General features: G+C 44.6%; 1 protein-coding gene and 1 long non-coding RNA gene across 2 annotated transcripts; one reads left to right on the forward strand and one right to left on the reverse strand.

Annotated features, from left to right (window-relative positions):
- Window positions 1-222: 222 nt before the first annotated feature.
- Window positions 223-10,345, reverse strand: BIRC2 (baculoviral IAP repeat containing 3). The gene is made up of 9 exons (NM_001007822.2): window positions 10,213-10,345; window positions 7,396-9,396; window positions 7,190-7,289; window positions 5,939-6,017; window positions 5,180-5,225; window positions 4,098-4,340; window positions 2,745-2,999; window positions 2,589-2,630; window positions 223-1,784 (listed from the first exon to the last, which is right to left on the reverse strand). The coding sequence occupies exons 2-9, from the start codon at window positions 8,267-8,269 to the stop codon at window positions 1,591-1,593; spliced, it is 1,833 nt and encodes a 610-aa protein (NP_001007823.2). The 5' UTR covers window positions 8,270-9,396; window positions 10,213-10,345; the 3' UTR covers window positions 223-1,590.
- A 57-nt stretch (window positions 10,346-10,402) lies between these two features.
- LOC124417349 lies at window positions 10,403-21,304 on the forward strand. Its single transcript, XR_006931993.1, has 2 exons — window positions 10,403-17,402; window positions 21,219-21,304. It is a non-coding gene; the product is annotated as an uncharacterized LOC124417349 (long non-coding RNA).
- The last annotated feature ends 3,503 nt before the right edge of the window (window positions 21,305-24,807 follow it).

Raw genomic sequence — 24,807 nt, forward strand, 5'->3', positions numbered from 1 at the left:
AGGTGTGAAGATTGAGAAGCCTACATACACTTGAACATTAATACAGCACTCGGAAAGACAAAGTCTGACAAATTGGCAACACTGCAGGATTTAATGCAGTTATACTTTGGGGAAACAAAACACCAAAGGCCACAGAACTGAAAAAAGGCCAAACTTCTGACCGGAAGATTTTAGTGACTACAGAGAAAAGCCAACAATGGGAACAGAATAAACAAGCACTCATTTGCTAAGTAAAAATATTTTAATTCATTCTTCATATAAACTGTTATTAATATACATTACACAAATATCTAAACACACTCAAAACTCCAGAAAGTCTTGCTTTTCCTGCAACAGTTGCCTACTTCCTCCCCCATCTGCAAGAAAGCTAAAACAGAACAACAGTAGCCGAAATCCACTATCAAAGAACATCCCTCTGAACTGTTTCCTCACATCCTGTACTGGCTTTACATGGGAAGACTTTGGAAGCAGAGAGGGCTGACAGGGATGGCCTCCATGAGAGGAGACCAATGGCTGACAGACTTAGCCAGTTCCAACAGGGACTCACTGCTGGTCAAAAACAATCCAATGAGCAATGCTGGTTACATCTCATAGCAGATTTAAGTGCAGCTAGGAGAGACAAGTGGGAAAAATTGGTGAAACAGCTCTGCAGCCCGCAAGGAGGAGGGCAAGAGCAGCTCCTAGCACCAGAGCAGACTGCCCTGACCATGGTGGAGCAGGCTGTCCCCCTGTAGCCCAGAGGATTGTGGCAGAGCAGATATCCAACCCACAGCTCACACAGGATGCCCTGCAGGTGGCTATGAAGCTCCTGCAGAAGCATGCTCCTACCAGGAACTGTGGCTCAGGAAAGCAACCCCCATAGAGCAGGCTTTCTGGCAGGGACCGCACACACATGGGGCAGACCCACAGCAGAGCAGTCCGTTCCTGTAGGAGCAGTTCTATACTGGAGTCTTCAGAAGCAGCAGGCCTGAATAAAAACCACATTCTGGGCAGGGAGGAGGCAGAAGAGTGAATCTGAGCCTGAGAAGGCAGCAGAGATGGGGGGGAAAAGTGGTCTGTTCTAGTTCTCACTATCCTACTCTTACTACCAATAAATTAAATTCACCCTCACCCCATCAAGTCTACTTTGCCTATGAGAGGGATTCTTGAGCCACCTCCCATTCATTATCTTGACCCACGTGCTTTTCTATCCTATCTTCTTGCCCCACCTTGTTAAGGAATGAGAGAACAAGGTTAGCCCACCGCACATCCGCAAGGAAGAAATGCATGACAAAGAGTTCTGCAGAGCTCCATTTTAGAAACTTGACCAGAGGGGTTTTATTATTCAGATAACAGCATACTGATGGAACTACTTTCCTTAGAAAGGAAACATTATCTTAGTACTGAGTTAGTGTTATAAATAGAAATTTTCTTTGGCAAGCAAGACCCAAAATATTCATTATGTTGATATGCTCCACTGTTACACAACTGTGTTAGGTAGCTGATTAACCATCTTCTGTAACACAATTTTCCCATTCTGAAGACATTGCTGGTTTGAGCATGAATGTTTCTGTCATCTGTTGGGCAAAGATATTTTGCAAGTTCCCCTCCTTATGAAAGAAACGTACGAACTGTACCCTTTATTGTTCCCCTGCAAATAGGGCATTTTCTAAGGGATGGTGCACATTCTTTGCATACCACTAAGTGCCCACACGGAATAAAAACAATAGAAACTTCTTTGTCCATGCAAACTTTACATGTTCTCTCTTCTTGCAATCTCCTTAGTTGTTCTTCCATAGGTAAGCCTGGGAAAAAAAAAAAAAAAAAGGAACTGTTAAAGTCTGCATAGAAATGCATTCTGCTTATTAAGTAGGGAAATAAAGAGTGAAATGGAATGTGACTATCTGTACTCACTAAATATAGATGGCAAACGTACTTATGGAAAGAAGCACATCTCTCAGAGCTCAGAAATTGGCGTGCAAGGAACCAACTAGTCTGTACTTTCCATTTCTGTGATACAACAAACAGCTCAGGGATTGGCGACCAGCTCTAGTTCTTGAGCCTTTTGTTTACATTTTAGCATATGCTGTACTCTTCTTGTTTAAATATTAAAAGCACAGTGAACAGTGACTGGTGGAAGTGAGCTACATTCAGACTTGCATACTTTAATGCAGTCTATTAACATATTAAATTTCATAAACATCTGAACTACAGGAGTAAGAACTAGAGCAAACTAACTCATGTCTGATGAATTCTTCTATCCAGCTGTTTGCCAAACTAGATCTTAGGACAGCCATAACCCACTTTGAAAAAGTTCAACCAAATGCCCAAATGAGAGTTTGTACCAGGCTCAAATACAGCATGTGCCTGAATTCTCAAGCTCCAGAAAACTCTACCTCCTAGTGCAAAAGTACCTGTGTAAAGCACAATGTATAGCTTAAGGCAGACAGACCAGTTTACACTTAACTTTCAGATAAAAATGTCTTACTAAAGCAAATCAGGGAGAGGGTACAGAATAAAGCCCATTTCTTAAAAGTTCTTCTCTTTTGAGGATGTTAACTATGTGTCCCACAATGCCTTTCAAATTAAGAAAGCAGAATTTAAGATACCTGACACATCTTCTGTGGGAACATACTTCATGCTCTTCTCCACTGAAATAAGAGGAAAACATTCAAGTTATTTCTCTACATTCCAACAGCATGTTGTTTTTATACAGCTTTATCAAAGACTAATCAAACTGACAATTGTTAAGAAGAATGACATACCAAATAAGTCTTTGTAAAGTACAGGGTCACAATCCTTTAGACAGTTTCTGAATATGCTGGCTGCTGCATTGCCTTTCACTAGAACTGTATCGATCAGTTCCCTTGCTTGCAATGGTGTCTGAGTCTTTTGCTTAATGACATCATGCTCAAGTTCAGTTATCACTTTAGCTGAAAGTAAACTCCCAAGGATTGGAAGTACTGAGGTTAAACGCTGGAATAAAGCCATCCGATTCTTCCGGATTAAGGACAAATCATCTGGAATACAGAAAGGATTACATGTTTGCTAGGAATACAATATTCCAAAGTGCATTTTAAACGAACACATTCTTTCAACTCTATTCAAAATATTCACTTACTACAGATCATCAGAAAGAGACCTCAACATTTTAGCAGTGTTCACACACACAACAGGCTTAAGAAAGCCACAAGAAGTGTTGAAGCTTTTTCCACTAAGGAAACCACCCGCTTCCACCTTTGGATGAAAGTGTTTCAGGGTATCCTATCTAATTTCACACTAGCAAGAATCATCCTCTGCATAACACCAATGCTGAGAACTGATAGGCTGACATATAGATGGGATCAGTCCTTCCTAAGAGTTACCCAACAGAATTATGTGCAAGGAAATGAGAAGTATAGCACAACTAGACTTGAGAATTTTGTCTATCACACACAACTGATGAAAGAAACCATGTCATTCCCATAAAGGTTCAATGGCTGAAGCCATCTCTGCTTTTGTGACAGAATACGCAGGCAGGCAAGAAGCCAATTCAACTTACAATTGAGAAATTTAGTTTACTGCTTCACAGACTCTAAAATAGCAGGTTTTTGCTTCAGAAAAATTTACACAGTCTAGACACAACAGTAAATGTCAAAGATGCATCAAATAAGCACTGTTAATATGGTTGAGTCAGACACAAAGCCTGACAAAAAAAAGCCTTGACCTCTGACAATACTACAGGATTTAAATTAGTAATAGTTTAGGTGGCTATGTTGACTCAGTAATAAAAAGCAGACAAAATTGGAAGGATACAAAAAAAGTTCTGAAGTATTTTGCTTAAATTTGATTAATAGCAATATAAGAGCACAGATTTATTAAAATATGGCTTTGCTTCTGGGGAGAGAATAAGGCAATTCTAAACTCTGAGTACCTGCACAAACCATACTCCTGGGAAGGAAAGAACTATCTGGGACTGCTAGTTCTATAAAGACAGCCAAATAATGCTTTTATAGAAGTTGATTCTAACTGCAAGTTAAATTAAATTACTTTGTAATAAAAGCAACTATAAAAGTCAGGCCAGAAAGCAGAACAATGCAAACACCTTATGCTTTCATTTTTATTCACCCTATGCATACCTGATGCCACTTCCTCAAACTGTCTCTCTTTCTCTTCCTCCCTCTTCTCATCTTCAGCGGTGAGCAGATCAGACACAAGATCATTAACAGTCTTGTAGTTTTCTTCAGTGGCTAGAATTTTACTTTGCACTGTTTGCTTTATTAGACGCCTACTGAATCCCATCTCCAAGGCAGCTTTAACTACAGGAGTGTTCATCATGATTGCATCTTCTGAAGGACTCTCTCCAGGCTCGAAATGAATAACTAATTGAACAGAAGAAGTCAGTGTTTATCAAAAAGAACAGAATATTCCTACAACCAACAAGTCATCAGCATTACCTACATGCAAAACCTAAATATTATAAAAGCTAATTACTTCAGTGGTTAGGCTTTTTCAAAGGCTTTTTAGCAATTAGTTTTAAAAACTAAAACAAGTTATTTGGATTCAGTTGGACCAAATCCATGATCAACTTTGATCCACATCAAGTCTTCACTGAACTAAGATAGTTCAGAGAAAGCACATAAAATCCCACTGTGACTTAGGGCTTTGCGTGCATGTTGGTTTGCAGGGCTTTTTATGCTTAGTCATTCCTAACTTCAGCCTTGAGAAGCTATAAACTCCGAATTCAGAGCATACACTGTAAAGAACTGGTCTATTTCAGCTCTCAACAAATACTTTCCATTCAACTTACTAAGCACCAGGCACATGGGACTGAGTCTTTGTCCTCAACCAGCAGGAACTACCATTATCTCCTACTCACCTCTCTGGGAGGAGTTTATTGCCACCATAACTGGAGTTCGGCTCACGATGGAACTCAAAGACTTCACTTTATCAGCTTGTCCTACCCTTTCCCTGATCACTGCTGCCCAGTTCCCTTTTTAACCAGCTACATGCCTAAAAGTGGAATTGCACAACCTCATGACACCCTCAAGCAACTGCTCCACCAAGTTCCAATCTCTAGAAGTAGCTTCTCTAAAGTCATATAGACAACTATAACACCGCTGTTCCCAAGCAAGTCTAAGAATTGCTAAACAAATTAGTTTTAGAGATCCAGTAATTAAGTACACAAACTTTGACAATATGCTTTCCATGTTATACATACTTGGATCCATGTTTTCATCTACGGGTGTATCAGAAGTTGACAGGAGCTGTGGAACACAATGGAATTATATTACTATCCAAGCATTGCTTTTCCCTCTATGTACCACACCAGCACAGTAGTCTCTCATTAATCATGCTAAGCCTTCTAACTGAATGATACCCATTAAGGATTTGACATGTGGTTACATAAGCCTGAGTTTATAGGTAACCAATACAAAGTTAGTGCTGACCACCTCTCTGAAGAGCACAGTTTATACGTATATACACATTGGCAAACGTGTAGATAAATGTAATTCATGTGTTAGGAGTAGCACAGACTTAGAATTGCCCATGACCAGTTTCTCAAACAGCAGCTGCTGATTTGCATTATTTGCCAGAACTTGCATAATCAGAACTTCCTTCTTCTGACATTGAGGTTCAAAGGATCTAATTGCCTCATAAAGAGCAGCAAAGGATTGCCTGTAAATCACTGAGTGTTGTAACCTTGGAATTACTACTATAACATTATACCGCCTACTTTTTAATTTCTCGTGACGCTCCTTCCGTGAGTAACCCTGTACAGGGTAAGCTCTCACCACTCAGTTCCCATTACCCATGGTTCAGCACTAACTTTGCTGTTTTGTACTCATAAAGAGCATTCACCATGTTATAAACCTAGTAGAAATACACATGGAAGGCAGAAGGAGGTACCGGACCCTCTAGAAGAGCACAGCACTATGCAGCAAGGGAAAAAGCGAAGTTACAGAGCTGTAAGGTTTACCTGTTCAAGAAGATGAGGAAACCTGGCCTGAACTTGACTTACAAACTCTCCTCCTTTCACACGAAGCAGATACTCACACCTGCAACATCGGCAAAAACATCATTTATTACATTTCTGATTTTTTCTTGTTCCCACCGGGAAACAGAAATGCAGAAGAATGAAACCACCTACAACAGCACAGCATAAATTAAATGCATGTTTCTCTTCCTTTTCATCGGGTGAAGAGTTCTCTAAACTGTAAGCTTGATATAGTCTAGTATCTGGTCACACTTTGATAAAGCTTCTCCATGATGTTCAGCAGACAGTAGGATTAGGTATATAAATGCACCAGCTCTACATGTACTTTTACTTTTAATCAAAATGGCACTTCATGAAACTGACATGCTGTCATAACTCATTGCAAATGGAGTGATAAACTGTTTCTGATCACATCATTCTTATCTCCTACTCAAATCATTCAGAAATTCAGAGAATTCAACTCCACTGTCAAAGGCAGATCTGCTTCAAGAATTCAGAGTTTTATCTCTTCTCGAGTACAGAAACAAAAAGCATCACATACATGCACGCTGTAGTCCAACAGAAGCAGGCAAATTGCCTATGAAAGATTAGCTGGAGATCTACAGCGTAAAGATTTACTATTAGCTGCACTCAATTTCAGGAAAGCTACTTCTGCCATTAATGGAGGTGGAGATTTCCACAGGTACAGGCAGCAACTGAGTGTGCAACTGCTACTTAATTACAGGGAATGTATTCGGAAGTTACTTCTACCAATTTTCCAATAAAGACATGTTCACAGCCACTGAAGTCTTCACAGCCCTTTTTATACCTAGGAGACTAAACTACTTGCACAAAGGCAGGTTCCAGAGCATTCAAGACATGCACAGAACTAGACCAAAGTTCAAGGTCCTCTCCACCTCACTTCTCAGCAGCAATTCTCCTCAGCCTGCTTTCTGACTGCTTCCCTTACCTAAGGTGTGCTCATTAACAGTGCAGCATCACTTGCTAACAGTGATTTGCAGATGCATACAGTTTTTAGTCATGAAGTGGAAAGTGTTAAGTGTCATGCTTCATGAAGAAGTGGTTCAAACCCACTTCAGCATGTCAAGAGTTTTTGCATGAAATATAACCAAATGATAATCCGTACACCATATGGTAAAAATAAAAACATTTGGTGTGGCACATAACTGCCAGAATTAAAATATTTTAACAGTAATGACGTGAACCAACTGTGATGAAGAATTTGCAAATTACCTTGGAAACCACTTTGCATGCTCAATCCATGGATCATCTCCAGATTCCCAGCACCTTAGCCCACCATCACAGCAAAAACACTTGACATCATCGTTGCGGCCTTTAAAACACAAGGTGACATATCTAGCAACCATTTACACAACTTACATTAAAGTAAATGTTGATGTAGCAATATGAATGACATCAGTGACATCAGACTTTCTTACCTACATAGTAAAAACCAGCATCTGCAAGCTGTTCAGGCTGAACTGGAATCCGAGTTGGCCAGTTAATGAATGTTTTAACACGGGCTTCATGGGTTTGCATGGTCACATTGGAAACATTGAAACTTGGTTGGTCTCGCATGAGGTTTTCCACAAAAGGGCAGTTAGGAAAGTGCCTCCGATGCTCTGACATGGCATTATCTTTTGGCTCCCAGTTACTCAACTGACCACCGCAGGTGAAACATGCAACTTTGTCTGCTGTCCCCAGGTAATAAAGTCCAGCTTTTGCCAGCTCGGTGGGCGAGAGAAACATCAGGGGCCATGCATGGAAAGTGCGCAGCCTAGCTTCTTCTGTACTCATGGAAGGGTTGTGAAGCTTAGATCTTAAGTGTGAGAGGTCTTCAGCAGCCCTAGTAGTTACTGGGTCTTGAGGAAAACTGGAAAAAGAGCCACTGAAATAGCCAACTTGTTCAAAGCTTGGAGAAAGTGTCATGGAACGTAGAGATGGTGAAAGATTGCTTGCGACCAAAGGAGAAAAGGCAGAATGAGTGGACAGTCCAAGGTTGTTAAGTGATAGCATGTTTTGAACAAAACTGCAGCTAGGATACACCTGTTTGTGCTTCTCCATAGCATTATCTCCTGGCTGCCAGTTGTCCAACACTAAGCCACAACTGAAGCACTTAACTTTATCTTGGACACCGGTGTAATAAAACCCAGCCCGGGCAAGCCTTCGTTCTGACACCGGCACGTTAACAGGGAAAGTAGAAAACGTTGACATTCTGTAGAGCTCACAAGATAAGTCATACTTCAGTTCCCCACAGTGAGCATTCTGCTTCATCACGCTCGCCAACAAAGGGCTACTATCCATTATGTTCATAATGAACTGTTGCTGGAAGAAATGGGACAAGTCTTCCTCTGGGAGGTAGTTGTGTGCACTAAAGGCAATTCTGAATAACCCCTGCCTGTACAAATTAAGAACCTGGAAATGAAATATTTATGTGTAACTCTGAATGCATGTATAAATAGAATCAGTCATGTGACTATCAAGACTTCAAACATTTGCCAAGTTCTCATATTTGTGTCTGCACAACTGCTTTCAGTGCAAAAGCTGATCCACCCCATTGGCAAATACAGGTATGTCAAAGAGGACTTTCTCTTGTGCTACAGTCACATTGTGTGCTTTCCTTGTGCTGTGCATCTGGGAGAGTGGTATCAACCAGTCAGGCAGGTGGGGTTGGAGTCCTGAGGGGAAAGCCTCAAATGGGTTTATCAAAATCCTTTTGTTAATAAAGAAACCAAAATGGTGGGTGGATGACACATTGTATTTCCCAGTTTAAAATACCACCAAGTGATTTAAAAACTCTTTCACCCTAGGGAGCTGATCAACTATACAAACACAAAATTGCAGTTTACAAATCTCATTAGGAATCTCAAAAGGGCCCCTGAACTGACATCACTGAATTGATCTAGTCTATTTGCTACTACTGATCTGCCAAAAATACCCTTGACGCAACTGCTAAGACTCCAGAAGTCAGTTTATATTCGACTTCACTTATATTAAACACAGCTATGAGATGTAATAATCCTATACGCTGCCTCTGACAAGGATGAGCTGTCTTAACTAATGAGCCTGGGACAGCCCCAGGCCCTCCTATCTATAACAGCACAGAATGAACAGAGCATTTCAGTTTTAACCTGGTGCCTTAGTTACAAGTATGCAGTTATCACCTTGAACATAAGTAAATTGCTTTGCGTTGGGACATAATAACACTTTATAGTGATAAATTAAGGTTTTTCTGTATGCCATGTTTATAAAGCAAACAGAACCCTGGGGTGAAAGAAGAAAACAGCCTTGGTTTCTTTATTAGTGCACAGAACTACCTCCCAGAGTCCAGACTTAAGTCCCGTTTGAGGTGCCTACGCCTCCATACTGGTACTGACGGCTCACAAGGAAAAACTGTAAATGTTTACAATTTCAAACAATGCTTTTGTGCGGAACAAAACCTGTGAAGGAAAAAGAAAGGAGCGTTTCAAAAATACACGAAATGACGTGCGTGCAACAGCGAGATAAGCAGAAGCTACAAACAAGCACTAGAATTGCAAAGCAAGCTTATCTGAAATGTCAGCTCGTCCCCTCCAGGAAATGCGCTGTCGCACAGGAGGGCCCTCACCCACTTCCCCCCTACTGAGCCGTATGCAGAAGCGCTCCATCTGCGCACAGCAGTGCGTGCAGACGGCCGGAGCCGCCGCTCGGCCACCCGCTGCGCAACTGCGGGATCATCACGTACTGAGGAAGGTACAGCCGTTCAGATGGCCTTAAGCCATCTGCACCTCAGGCAACAGGGATTCCATTTTACTATACTGCCAAATTAAAACCCCCAGAACCCCTCACTTAGTTAAATCCAACGAGCTCTGCAGGAAAGCGTCACAACGGGCAGACGTGCCACGCTCACACAGCCCCAGAAAACCCCTCCCGGGGACGGGGGGCTGCCGCTTCCCCGCCGCCTCCGTTCTGAGAGCGGCCGCCGCTCACTGCCAAACCACCGCGACGCCGAGCCGCCAAGCCCGGCACCGGCACCGGCCCCGCCGCAGGCGCCGGGAGCGCAGCCCCACAGGCACCGCCGCCAAGTTCGGGAGCATTCCCGCCTGGGAAAAGCCGACTGCAGCGGGAGAGGCAGCGCAGCCCGCGCGGACCCGACAGCCGTCCCCCGGCCCCGCGCTCCTGCCGCCCCGCCTCGCTCGCCCCCACCCCGACGCCGCGGCCCAAGGCCCCCCGCTGCCCTCAGTCCGGCCCCACCGGGTCACCCCCCCCCGACTCACAGCCTTCCCCCGGGGCTTCCGTTCGCTGCTCCGGGCAGACGGGCCGGCCGCACTCTATATGCACTGAGGGGCGGCCCCCGGCCCGGGAAACTCCGAGGGGAGCGTCAGGGCCGGGAAGCGGCCGGAAAGCCCCAGCGACGCGCCGCGCCGCGCATGCGCCGTATGACGAGAGGGGCGGTGCTTTCTTTCCGTCGCGGCCATGGCAGCGTTTTGTGTCTTTGGTCCTCATCTCTCAGGGCGGTCGGAGCAGGCTCCCCCCGAGCCTTGTGCGCTCCCTCCCCACCCCGAGCTGTACGGATCCCCTCGGGAGCCGCTGTGTCCCCGCTGCCCGTTTGCTGAGCGAGGAGCGGCACCGCACGGCGCTGGGCGGGACGGCGGGTGCTTTCCTGGCGGCGCGGGGTTCCCCACGCAGAACGTGCTTTCCCTGCGCGTCGGGCGGGGGTTTCCAGACCGTGCCCCCGGGCTGTGCCGGCCTGCGGGGCGCTCTGCACGCGGAGCTCTCCTCAGGAGGCTGCCGGTGCCTTTCCTCCTTCGTGTTTGAACTTTTTTACCTTTTCTTCGCGACGTTGGCTCATGCAGGCTGCTATGGGAGGGGGGTGCGTGGTGACCGCCTGCGCTTCGGTCACTGAAAGGCAAAGGGGAACAACGAGAGGAAGGCAAAACCGAGTGCAAATTTCCACCGGCGTGTGTCAGCGCGTACAGAAAGCTGAAAAACTTCCTCAGCGGTGCTGCCGGATCGCGGTATGACATTTCCTCTGGAGAAACAGCAAGCAGAAGATGAGAAAGCCCCGCTTTGTGCGTGTGGTGACAGAATGATGGCGGGGTGTTCGCATCGCTGAGCTGCGGCACAGAAACGCGGCAGGCATTGCTGGAGGGCTCGTTATGACACTGCCGGGTAATCTCTTGTGGCTTTTCCAGTAAGGTGGATTTGTGGACGATTCATCTCTTTTCTCTCATGGGTTTGAATTTTCTGTCATGTGTGGTGACATTAATAGTATGTCACATTTGGAACGTATAGCTGCAGTCAGGTAGTGCTAAAACACCATTCATTACATTTCACTGAACTCCAGACATAGAAAAGCTTCTCATTTCAGCAGTTAATTCAGACAGAGCTTTTTAAAAGTAATTTTTTTATCAGATCTCCGAGGTGACACCTTAAGGAAGCTTCTGACATTCAGAAGACAACACTGTTGGTGGAAAAATGGAGCTAGATCCAGAAGTGCCATATCTGAAGGAGGATCAGGTGTGGGATTTCACATCAGTTGGACACAGGGAGTTCAGTATCACAGAAGGACCTGAGCTCTGTATGTGTGTGTATGGCTTAAATTCTGCTTTCATGGAGCAAGATGTAATGCTCCCGGTTTCTGTACTTCAAGCAGACTAAATGAAATTATACTGAATCCATTTCTATCCATTCCAGGAGGCTTCTTAACTTTTAACCAAATGTTCTTCCAAAGAGAAATAATTCAGTGTTCCTCCTTAACTCCGTCCTGCAGCTTCCTGCCTGTGCTACTCCAGCCACATCCCTGCCCTTTGCTCCTCCATACCCTTTGGCCTCCTCCGGATCCTGCAATAGAAACTGCCCTTTCCTCCCCTCCCAGGCCTCCAGGCAAGCTGTTTCAGGCTCTGCCTTTCTACTAGGCAAGCATCATGTTGCAATAAGGAAGAAGGGAGGGGGAGGAATGAAAAAGCAGGCTAAAATGCATATAATAGCAGAAATAGTGCAGCTGTCCTGAGCTGCCAGCCTTCTTTTTCTTGCTCTGACTCTTGAGGATAGTAGCAGCTCCCCTATTTCTCCTTTCCCAGCAATTTCTTTGCATTTACAAGGAAAAAAGGCAAGGGAGCTTTTCCTGCCTCCTCAATGATGGATGGTCCTTTCTGTATGTACTCAGAGATGACTAAAGGTTTATTTTTAGGACTGAAATTCATGAGGTGTGATTAATTATCAGCAGCATCCTAAGTCTGGATTCAGCATCAGGCAAGGGAACTCCAAAGGCAGGGAGAGAAGCACAGCAATGCTTCAGACAAACACAAGCTGACAGCAGTAGGCTTCAACTTGGTTCTGAGCCTGTGGTACAACATGATGGGGCTGTCCCTTTCACCTCAGACTGATGCCTCAGACATCAAAGGTCACAGTTGGACTGATAAACAAGATGCTTTACTCTGCAGATTCTTTGCTCTGGAGAAGGGGAAGAAAGGCTGATAAAGCCCTCCTCAACTAAAGAGAAGGCTTTGCTTTCTGAGCAAGTCACATGCACTCATAGAGGTCAGAGTGCTAATAAAAGCGTGACTGCCACGTTACCAGTGCTTGCGAAAATAAACCTAATGACAGTGTTGACTGAAATAGCGAAGGTGATATAGCTGGTTTTTGGAGGCGGAACACAGTGACCCTGCAGCATATGTGCATTAAGAATGCCAGCAATGAGTAGGTTGGGCAGCCCAAGAAGTATCTGATAGAACTGCACATCCAGAAATACTCTCCAGGTGGCCTGATGAATGTAAATCTCCCCACGCTGTGATTCTTCTATGGTCTGTTCTCCAGTTTATTGTTTCCACAGCGCTAAGACATCTTCCTGTAATGGTGCCTCTGTCACACACCCCTAAACGGCTCTGAAGAGAAGAAGGTGAAAAGACAGTGTTGTTTGCCTTTCCCATTGCTACTGCTTTTCTCTCCATTACATTTAATCTTCCGTTTAAGTACTGGAAGGCTGCAATGTGGTCTCCCTGGAACCTTCTCCAGGCTGAACGTGTTTAGCTGTCTCAGCCCTTTATAGGAGAGATGCTTCAGCCCTCTGATCATCTTCATGGTCTGCTTCTGGACCCACTCCAACAGATCTGCATCCTTCCTGTGCTGGGGTCCCCAGATCTGGACACAGTACTCCCAATGTGACTTCACAAGGGCTGAGCAGGGGGGACAGTCACCTCCCTCTTCCTGCTGGTCACCATCTTTTGATGCAGCCCAGGATAGAGTTGGCCTTCTGAACTGCCAGTGCTCACTGCTGGCTCATGTCCATCTGTTCATCCACCAGAATCCCCAAGTCCTTCTTGGCAGAGCTGCTCTCAATGAGTTCTCCCAGTCTGTACACACATCAGGGATTGCACTAACCCAGATACAGCATCTTGCACTTGGCCTTATTGAACACCACTCTCAAGATGGAAACTTACCTGCACGCTCCGTGGGATCCAATGCCCTCCTGACATCCCTGTTTGGGGAAGCAAAGCTGGAAAATAACCAGAGCAAGAGGAAGACACCTTTTTGTAGCAAAGACCACTGTCACCAATTTAAGCAACAGGCATCCACCCCGGCCTCAGTCTTTGGTAATAGCCATGAAGACCATGAATCCCAAGCAACAAAGATGCATTTGTGAAGAGTGAATCACGGGATCTCGGTTACCCATTTCCCATGTCAGGAGAGTTCTGATATTCAGGCTCTTTAATCTATTTATCTATTCTTTGCCATTCCCTACCAATAATCCTCCTATGGGATCCCAGCCCACCCACACGAAGAGCCACAATTCAGGACATTAATGTACCCATCCCCTGCAATCGGGGGAGTGAGCCCACCATCAGTGGTCCTGCTGTAACACTCTGGGCAGCAAAGAAAATGCAACCTTAGTCCCACAGCCAGCTGCAAAGGATGCAGAAGAATGATTCCTGCAGGAACATTTGGGATGTCCTTGAAGAGGCAGCACATCCTGAAGAACAGGTTCCTTTATGGCTGCTGGGACATCAGACTACATAAACTCAGTCTTTCTAAATGCACCAGGCTTCACGGTGGGAACCCCCTTACTTGTATGTGCAAATATTAACACTGATTTCAATCTCAGATGTTCTCTGGAGATAGAAGCAGCTCAAAGCAGCAAATTCATCATGTCTGTGCTGCCAAGGATGAGATACAGCATAACCTGCAGTTTCAGTTATACTGCTCTGGTCTTTAATTCTAGCCAAGACTGTACCCCTAGTTGCTTTTATGTTTTAGGGGAAAACATTCAATTAGGTGAAGAAAAAATACTCCCTAGAATTTCAGTTATATTTATGTCCTCCTTAGATGTCATTGTATAGAAACTACATGAAGTATCTAAATTCCAAGCTGCTTTAGAGGCAAGAGGCAAAACCTTTCCATCAAGAATCCATGCAACCCAGCCAGGGAATGGAGACCCTGTGCCTGCTCTGCTGAGAACCTAGATCCACCTATAAAACTCTGCTTGTTTTAAAAAGGAAAAAGAGTTGTTATCAGCTAGTGTCCACATTTTTCAGCTTCCAAAAGGTATCAAATGCCACTGTGCAGTGTGTTCTGTCAGCTGTGCTGATGCTAATTATTTTAAATTTGGAATCAGTAGCTGCTACTCGCAGTTCATTGGCAGCACTGACCCCTGTCCGGCAGTACAGAGGGAGGTTTTGCATGCTAAACTGATCTAAGTTGACAATTAGCATTCCAGAAAAGAACAGTGAGCGAATTTTCTTTGCAACACGTGGTTTCTCAGATGATGAAATAGGGAAAAACAAAAAAAGATTTACGGGAAATTTAGGGTAAGTCAGATTGAGACAGAATATTAACTCCAGATAAAGTATCAGGTCCTATTTGTTTTTCCAAATCCCAGGAGAAGAGTAGTTCTGACATCTTGTAGGCATTACATCAGGCAAGCTGTATTCTGATAATCTGTGTGAATGAAAACTGCTTCCCACTTCACTCCGACTAAACACAGCAACAGGACACCTACGTCTAGACCAGCAATAACTATTACTGTATCTTTTTTAGTGAGACTGTTAGCTGCATTTGGGCATGTAGCAAATGAGAGAAAAAAGAGACTCACAAGGGATAAATAACATGTCTAGATAGCAAGGGCACTGTGACTCATTGCAGTAACCTCAAATGTTTAAGCAGAAAAAAAAAGAAGAACAAAAAACCCCACAGCCTACTACTCAGCACTCCCATACTGAAGGTCAGTACATTCAACATCTGGAAAGTTTTTGCTAGCTTTGCAGCCCAGCAGAGTTTTGTTTTGCACATCCTCCTACGCAAAGGATCACAAGTGTAAATGTTAAAGTTTACCTAAATCTATTGTGGGCTTTATTTTCTCACATTTAGTGCAAAGAAGACATTCTCCTGTAAGCCATAATTGGTCTCCAGGAGATATCAAAACCACTCTGATTAAGAGGAAGCTTTTAATCAGTCAGAAACTCTTTCACTGTTATTTATTTGGAGAATAAAAAATGAGTTGGAATGAGCTGCAGAAAAATTTTGGTAAATACTGTGATAGTTTCCCCTTTCAGATTTTAGAGCTGTTGGCTTTTCCAAGTTTCATTTTCTGTTTATAGGAAGACAATTAGATTCAGCAAGAGAAAAGAACATGAAAAATGCCAAAAGAGATGACTACACTAAAGTGATCCAACTGTAGGTGGGAGAGATATATACATATACATATATGTATATACACCGTGAGAATCAAAAGGCTGCTCTTTGGCTGTATCCATTTGTTGAAATTCGGAGCTGCTCATCCTTAATAATACCTTATCCAGAGGTATTATCTTTTTAAACAGCAAGTGTCTGCTTTGACTCAAAGTTACTTCCTGGTATCAAATTAAGAACATGTCTATAGGTCTTATTTCCTTCAATTTATTGCCCTTCATCTCTCTGCAAATTTTAGATCCTTCCCACAGCTTTCAGTTCAGAACTAACTATTGCTATGCACAATCTTGATAAGTGTCATGGTTTTGGCTGGAATAGTTTTCTCATAGAGGCTTGTATGGTGCTGTGTTTTGGATATAAGATGAGAACTATGTTGATCACACACTGATGTTTAGTTGTTGCTAAACAGTGCTGCACAGAGCCCAGGGCATTTCAGCATCTCACACTGCCCTGCCAGTGAGCAGCTGAGGGTCACAAGGAGCTGGGAACGGGCAGAACTGGGACAGCTGACTCAAAATGATCAAAGGGATATCCCATACCGAATGGCATCATGCTGAGCAATGAAAGCTGGGGTAAACAAAGAGGAAGGAGGTGTCATGGGAGTGATGACATTTGTCTTCCCTAGAAACCACTAGAAGTGAGTCCTGCTTTCCTGGGAGTGGCTGAACATCTGCCTGCTGATGGGAAGTACCAACTGAATTCCTTGCTTTGCTTTGCTTCTATGCACACCTTTTGCTTTACATGGTAAACTATATTTCTTTATCTCAACCCCCAGATTCTCTCAATTCTGCAGTTTCTGATCCTCTCCCCCGTCCCGTTGGGGCAGAGTCAGCAAGCAGCTGTGTGCCTGCTGGCTTAAACCAAGTTGCCCAGAGAGCGTGTGGATGCCCCATCCCCGGAGGTGTTAAAGGCCTGGTTCAATGGGGCCCTGGGCAGTCTGATTTAGTACTTGGACTAGTGGTTGGCAGCTCTGCCTGCAGCAGGGCGGGTGGAACTTGGTGATGCTTGAGGTCCCTTCCAACCCGAGCCATTCTGATTCTGTAATTCTATGGGTTACACCACAAGAGACCTTTTGGCACCCACATAAGGCACAAAGGGTTCAAGGTGATGACAGATTGAAGTGTGCAGTGTGTTAGACCAAATCTATAGAAGTTACAGCTGTTTGCTGCTAATTCGCAGGCTCCTGGGCTTGCCACAGGGCTTGCTTCCCTTACTGCATGTTGGAGTCAGTGCTTGTTAGCAGCTGCTTTTGCTTCTACTGTTTGCTCCACTCCTTATCATCTTGCCTTTCTGTGCCTGGGAACATTGTGATAACAGCTGTGGCCAGGAGCCTGGCCTGGCAGCTGGCCAAAGCATTGCAGCTGCTCCTGTGCTGCTGTACTGGACAGGGAACTCCAAACTGATCTCAAATCAAGGATCTGTGACCCATGGACAAGTCCGCATGGGAGCATGTACACCCCAAGACATCTGTGGCCACAGATAAGTTCACAGTGGAGTATGTACGTGCCAAAGTGTCTGTGGCCATGGAGATATCCATGCTGCAGCAGGTATACCTTGCAGTGTCTGTGGATGAGGCCATGCCAGCTTACCTTGAAGCCTCTGTGTCTGTGAATAATACTACAGAACAGTGTCTGAAGGGACCTCTGAGGGGTCTGTGACCAATGAACAAGGCCGTGCCAGAGCCACACCTCAAAATGAATGTGTCTGTGGATAAGTCCATGCTGCAGAAGAGATACGTCTGAAGAGGTTGTGGTCCATCAGTAAACCAACACCAGAACAGGTAGACCTCAAAGCAACTGTGGATAACTTCATGATACAGTAGGTAGATCTCTGAAGGGACTGTGGCTCATGGAGTAGGCCTTGCCAGAACAGGTATACCTCTAAGGGACTTTGGCCAACAGAGAAGCACAGACTGGAGCAGAGGTGAAGGGAGTTCATTGCAGTTTTAAACCCCATAGCCTGGTCCAAAAGGACAAGGGGTGGAGATGGTAATGGCTATAGCTTTAGACTGTTGGAACCCATGTTCTGGATTGCAGGACTTTTGCACTTCACGTGCTGCACTGCTGGTGAGGAGCTGGGGGTACAGCAGGAGCTGGGAGGGACACAACCAGAACAGTGGACCCAAAGTGGCCAAAGATGTATGCTGTACTATATGGCATCGCTCTGATCAGTAAAAGCTGGGGTAAAGGAGGAGGAAGGAGAGTATATTGGGATTGGATCATGGCTGTGACAAAGTGTTCTGTTTAAAATTATGATGACATCAGAAAGTATATCATCCACTCAGAGCTTTCAAATGTCACTTCAGTACATGGGAATTCACTAACTTCCAAAAGTTGGCATTAAAAGAACAACTTCAGCTTTATGTTCCCATGTAAAAAATAAAACCCTAATTCCAGGAGAGATCAGAGCTGTGTGCCTGAGTTCCCAGTGCAGAAATGGGGAACTGATCTGTGGTTTGAAACTACATACCAACGAGCTAACAGAAATGCTCTTCACAAACTGATCAAGCCATAAAGCATCAGTAGAATCTACCTGAATAATGATGCACAAACATTTGTAGCAGACTTGGGATCTGATGATAGGAGTGGGAAGTGCTTACATTAATCCTGCCAGTGAACGGAAGTAAAAGTGCAGCCTGAGAGAAGCTGGGCTTTTCCTTTGAGGGATCTGCTGTGTAATCCTATGTTCTGTAAGAACATGTTGGGAAATGAGAAGAATCACCATTTTACTGAAAAAAATGGTGAGCTGAGTTTGCTATCAAATTTCCCCACATTTGGTATGAAACCAGCAGAATGGGCAAATAGGTACATTCTCATATGAAAACAAACAAACAAGAAAGGACAGCATAAACCCAATGCTAAAATCAGGCTGAATAGTCATTTTTGTTTTTCCCAGTGGAGCAGGAAGGGGGATCTCTCCTTGCTGGTGTGCTCATTCAGAAGGACCACTGCAGACTGAGTCTGGGCCTGCTGTCCAAAGTTCAGTGCTGTTTCATGTGATCGTCCAAAAGGTCACTCAAGTTGTTTTTTGAACAAAGCTTTGGGATTTTTTTTTTTTTTTTTTTTTTTTTTATCCTAATAGAAACATTTTGGGACCAGAAACTCAGAGTGGCAGCCGGAGTGGCTGTGTTCATTACCCCACGGAGCCACTCAGATACAATAGCCTTGGAAAGACAAAGGGCTGTTTATTACTGTGGAGCAATTCTCAGCAGAGACCATTATCAGGTGGGAAAGCACTGTCCTGAAGATCTCTAGGATCAAAGAAATATTATCCTGTCCTTCCATTATGTGATATAGAAGAAACAAAACACCTCATTGCTAGCAGAGAGAAGAACCAGCCACTAAGACGATCAGAGGGCTGGAGCACCTCTCCTATGAAAAAAAGGTTGAAGGAACTGGGCTTGTTTCTCTTGGAGAAGAGAAGGCTCCAGGGAGACCTCATTGTGGCTTTCCAGTATTTGAAGGGAGCATATAAACAGGAGGTGCAACATCTGTTTACGAGGGTGGATAGTGATAGGACAAGGGGGAATGGTTTTAAACTGAGACAGGGGAGGTTTAGGAGGAAAAACTTAGGAGGAAGTTTTTCACCCAGAGGGTGGTGATGCACTGGAACAGGTTGCCCAAGGAGGCTGTGGGTGCCCCATCCCTGGAGGCATTCAAGACCAGGCTGGATGTGGCTCTGGGCAGCCTGGTCTGGTGGTTGGTGACCCTGCACATGGCAGCGGAGTTGAATCTCGATGATCTTTGAGGTTCTTTTCAACCCAGGCCATTCTATGATTCTATGATTCTTAAGCACACAGTATCCTTTCTAGCACCACCTGCGCCTTGAGAAATCCAAAAGCAAGGCTGTGAATAAACTAGCAGTAGTAGGTTTATTAATGGCCCTCTTGACAGTTAACTTTCATCTCATCCTGAAATTCTTCCTAATGCAGCTTTGAATGGATGTAACTGTGAAGCCGGTTTGTGTCTGAGCTTTGTCGGACACGCGCTGTAGGTGTCCTGAAAGCCATCTCCTTCACTTGGACACTCGATTATGAACAAAATAAGCTACAGTGAGAAGTACCCAAAATTCAGCAAGTTCTCCTCCTCTGAAAGAATATCTATCAATTTGGCATCTGCTCAGCACTGAAGCAGTTTCTCTTTTTTTCTGTGGGTCTGTTTTCCTCACTTGGAAACAATGGCAGTATTCATCCCTGATCAGTTCATAAGGTTACTCCTTCTGAATGTGCGTTTCCCAAAATGCAGGAGTACGAAATGCAGAGCATTTTGGGCCTTAGCACATTCTGTGCTGTGACAATGATTCTCCTTCTGCTCGCTTCTACGGGCTAATTCAAAAACGAGTTTGTTTTGAAATGAAACACTGCATGTACATACCAAGTTGCTCAATTCTGAATCCAGACATGTAGGCCTATGCGCCAAGGCTTTGTAAAGCAAAATACATTTCTACTGTGAGAGCTATTCTTTTTTTTCTGTCCTGTCAAATCTCTCTTCCCCCTTCCAATTAGCTCCTTTCTATCCAATGCTAATCTTCTACACACAAAAAAAAAAAAAAAAAAAAAAAAAAAAAAAATCCCCACATTTATACAATATCCTGTTTTTTTGCACACTGTTATCTCTTCAGTGGCTGCACACAAGTACCCTTCAGCTGATGGGTTGTCAGCTGCATCGTTTGCAGGTTGTCAGGCCTCCCACATACAGCCCAGCCCCAGCAAGAAAGCCTGTAGCTTTTTACATAGAAGAAGATAAGCTACAAAATTCATTGTAAACCCATTTCTTCTGCTCAATAGTTAGCAGGACAAAAGACAAGCCTCTGCAAAGCAAAGTGTGTTTGTACCCTGTAATACAACACTATATGATGACAGACGCTACAGAAAGCTTTAGAAGGCAGGCATGCTACAGCAAGTCTGGAAACAAAAGGAACTGCTGACCAGAAAAACTCTTAGAAAACACGAGAAAATAGTGCAGAACTGTGATTTAATGCAAGAGAAGAACAAAGGTTACAGCGGTGCAATTAGCAAGAAAGAATCATCCAGTGAAATGCAGAAGGGCAGTAAGATAGATACCTCTAATTTTTGTCAGTTGTCATATTCAAATGGAAAGAAAAAAGGTCTTTTAAGATATTTGGTGTGTTTTTTCATTAAATGCAGGGAGAGGGAGGGGTGAGGAAAAAAAAACACAGAACCCACAACACTTAAAATGTATTACATGATCCTGAAATACCGTTTTCTCTCTTTAAGGAGGTGAGAGTGTTATGTCACTAGTGAGTCTATTTTGAGTCTGATAACATAAATTGTTTTTGATCTTATGTTTCTGTAACATCATAGGGAAAACAATAAAGAAATAAGTCAGTGGTTGCTGCAGATCTACATGTTTTCCAGTGTGAGGCTTGTGCATCAAAGGCAGGAACCCAATAACCTTGATGGGAACCTTTGGTCTGCGCTGGTTATTCTACTGCAGTTTCTAGGAGCTGCATAAGGTACACTGTGTCCTACAGCAGGAAGTTAGAGATAAGCACAACAGATCTCTAAATATGGATGGGGTTTTTTTGTTTGTTTGTTTGTTTTGTTACTGTTCACTTTCACTTTTGTTTCATCAAGGACTTGGTAGAACTGCAGGGAAATGAAACTGATCTGTTTGCTGTTGAGACAGAGAACCAGAACCAAAGAAATGATTGGTTTTTTAATGCACTGCTTTGGGATTTTTCTTTAGAAGATAATCTGAAAAGGCTCATTATTCTACTGGAAGAATGAACAAGTCCCTATCAGTGTCCGTTTGGCAACTCTGGGCTCAAAGAAGACCATCTGGGTAACCATGTGCCCTGGTCCAAAGGAGCCTCTGCTTAGCATTGGGCATCCTTCCTACCACTCAGGGCATCACTGTCCCTGCTACTGCTTGTTGGCTCCGTCAGCTCTGATTTGCAGGAATCAGTGAGTTAGCTCTCCTCTCCTGATACATCTCATTTTCATTCATGACCAAAGGAAAAATTTAAGGAAATTACAGAAAATGGCTCATATGCCAAGTATGAAAATCCAGGCACCCACCTGCTGTGGATGTATTAGCAGCAATTCTGCTATCTCATCCTCGTCCCATATGTCTGACAAACAAAATGAAATTGATGTTGGCTGTTTGTGACACGGAGAAAGGACACGGTGATGAACTGCAGGAGGGTGGCCCTGCAGGAAACCATGATACCATGCTTCACGTGTCAGGATTTTGGAAAGCTGAGCAATCTGTGGCCTGGTCCACACACACAGAAACTTTTAACTTATGACACACTTACGAAGCACTGCATGGTGCCAAATTTCACAAGACAACTAGTCAAGCTAATCAAAATGATCTGGCTATTCCCACCAAGGACTACGTTTTGCAGAGCACGATCTATCATGCGACATGACAGTGGGATTTTATTGCCAAGCAGGCTTCAGTGAATTCATAAATGAAGTTTCAGATTGCTTTCTGGGGAATGAACTTTCTCTGGGATGGGGGCAGGAAATTTGGCAGGATTCCCCTTAAAGTTTGTGGGAATCATCTTCTGAGGCAAAAGGGATGTGAGATTCCATGGACTGAAGATGGACCTCCCCAGCCTGTGGAGCTGAGGACTCATGGGGTGGAGGTACAGCACAGTTGCAAAGCCAGATTGTTTCTGCTGCAAACATGTGCTTTTCCAGCAGAACTGTCATTAATGGGGAACATCCATCCATACAGTCATCATAACTACAGCAGACCATGCATCTATGGAAAGCTGATATGAAAACAAGGCAGCGACATAGCCAGGTGCTGGTACCTTTCCCTTCCCCTTGGTATTCATCCTACTCTAAGCCTTCACATCAGCGCCTCCTGCTGCCAGAAGCCTGTAGCGGCCATGGGTCCTTTCTGTGTCCCACCAGAGTCGGCAACAGCTGCCTCTTTAGGGAGAACGAGGAGATGAGTAGAAGTTATGGGGTCTTGCTGATCTGAAGAACAAGAGAGGCCAGAGTTCAGGTAAATTCATACTTCCTAGGCAGCCTGTGAGCTGGAAGAAGTCCAGGCCTGGCAGAGGCCTGGCACCACGTGGCAGCACACCCGCACATCTTGTCACCTTACCCAGTGCAGAGGACAACCTGCCCTCGTCCCCACCACATGGCCACGCTCCTGGGCCATGAGCTGATTCCTGGGCTTCTCAGCAGAAGTTAAGTGGTTAAGAGGTCTGTGCGTAACAGCAGGTCATAAACTATAAATTAGGCCATTAACCCTGAATACTGCTTCTGGTCACAGGAAGTTAATAATCTAAACACTGGTATAAAGAGGAAGAACAAAGTGTAGCCTTGTCTGCAAGGAATTAACTGCCCATGTGCTGATTAGCACTGGGGATCCAGACCCTTTTTTCTCAAAAGGAGTCCAGAGAGACTGCTGCAATTGTCCACACAGAGCTGTACCACAAGAGTTACTGCAGTAAATGTTTTTGTCACTGATTTTAGCTTTGGAGACTCCTCCTCTCAGACATGCTGAGCCACCTTCTATGTTGTGCATGTTAACCTGGAGAACTGGGGATAAGAAAGCTTTCCTGGCCGATCAAATCCTGACTGTTCTCACTGTGAGCTGCTCCACAAGGGATGGGCCTAGCTCTGGGCACGGGGCTCGGGCTCACCTTCCCCAGCTGGAAATACTGAATTGCAGAGCAGTTCTGGCAGGCTGACTTCCCCTCCAGGACGGCTTCTAAATTCTAACCAAAAGGTCCAGGTCCAGGTGTAGCAACTGTGGTTGGGTAGAAAGAAAAGCTCAGCAACTGCAGTGGGACCTGTTCTGTGCAGCTGGTATTGCCATGTCCCATCCCTTGGCTGCACGCTCTGTGCTCCCTGGAGAAGATGAGAGCTCCCACAGCTGCTGCCTGGCACCAGAGGTACGTAACAGCATCCGAACACACAGCCCCTTCCAGCAGAATGCTTCCCTTAGTGGTATAAACTGGCTTAAAAGTAATTGGACCTGAAGGAAGTGTGATGTGTCACAGATTAAACTTGGGGTTTTTACATCCATCTTTTTTCTCGTCAGCTGATTCACATATTTTTATTTCCCCCCAGAAACTCTGCCTTGGTCAGCTTTTTGAAGACAGAAATAATTTGGGTACAACATTACCCCAGTCATTTTTCTTGGAAAACAAACAACATAGGATCACAAATTAATCAAATTCTAATCAGCAGCAGAGAAAAAAGATTGCAGGCTCCCTGTGTAATTAGGCACAATAAGTGCTTTGCATGGCTTATCTCCATGCTGCTGGAAGCAGACAGCCAAGGCACAGGGCAGCGATCGTCAGGTTTCCCGGCTATTGAGTTTGCAAAGGTAGGTCTTAGGCTGGAACTTGAACGTCCTCCAAAGACAGCAGACGCTCCCCCCTCCCTGACACACGGCAGTGAGAAAATGCCAAAAAAGGGCTGGTGTTGTTTTAGCACCACCGAGTGGACAAATAAGGGAAAAAAGTTCATTTTGGAAACTGGATGCCTAGGTGTCCCTGGACAGGCAGCAGCACGAGGATGGCTGGGCTGCAGCCCCAGCAGTGCCCTCCATCCTGAGACCCACACTGTGGCTGTATGTCCCACATTCCCTACAGCTCTGAAAAAGACACTTGAGATTCCCGTACTTTTAGGACATATTTTTCCTGTGAGCTCAGCCTGTGACCCTGCACGGCCACTGGCTCCCACACCGAGATTCACACACTGCTGCTCCAAACCCTTCCCATTTGGCATCTCAGCAGAAGCAGCCCAAGGGCTAACTACAAAAATACCCTGCTCATTTGTTTAACATCTGCAAGAGGTATTAAGAGCCTCAATGCTCTGTAGGTCTTATTAATGTACTAATTGGTACCACCTCACCCATGTTCTTCTTATCATCCATAGGTATCTTGGGAAACTTCTGTACATCCCATCACCAGATTCGTCTGCTTTGTTACTCTGCACGTAGTCCTGGAGTCTGGAAAGTCATTCCTGAAAGCATTATGCCTGTAACTATGAATGTAATATCTATAATAAACAAATATAACAGTAGCATAGAGACAAACATAAAACCTCTAATTCATAATGCAGAATTTCAGTGGCCTCAGAAGCAGCCCAGATGCTGTGCGCTGTGCTCTGCCAGTTCTGTGCCCCTGCTGAAATCCATGCCCTGTTATCCAGATGACTGAGCTGTTACCTAAATCATAGGAAAAAATATCCT

Source organism: Gallus gallus, chromosome 1 (assembly GCF_016699485.2).
Source record: "Gallus gallus isolate bGalGal1 chromosome 1, bGalGal1.mat.broiler.GRCg7b, whole genome shotgun sequence".
In the NCBI taxonomy this organism is placed as follows: Eukaryota; Metazoa; Chordata; class Aves; order Galliformes; family Phasianidae; genus Gallus; species Gallus gallus.

What these genes read in the sequence shown, in the direction of transcription:
- BIRC2 (NM_001007822.2), bottom strand. Translation starts at nt 8,269, where the DNA reads ATGAACATAATGGATAGTAGCCCTTTGTTGGCGAGCGTGATGAAGCAG. An exon ending in GTTTGAGGAAGTGGCATCAG is followed by an intron (nt 3,000 to 4,097) that starts GTATGCATAGGG and finishes TCTGTATTCCAG; the next exon opens with ATGATTTGTCCTTAATCCGG. An exon ending in TCCCACAGAAGATGTGTCAG is followed by an intron (nt 1,785 to 2,588) that starts GTATCTTAAATT and finishes TTTTTTTCCCAG; the next exon opens with GCTTACCTATGGAAGAACAA.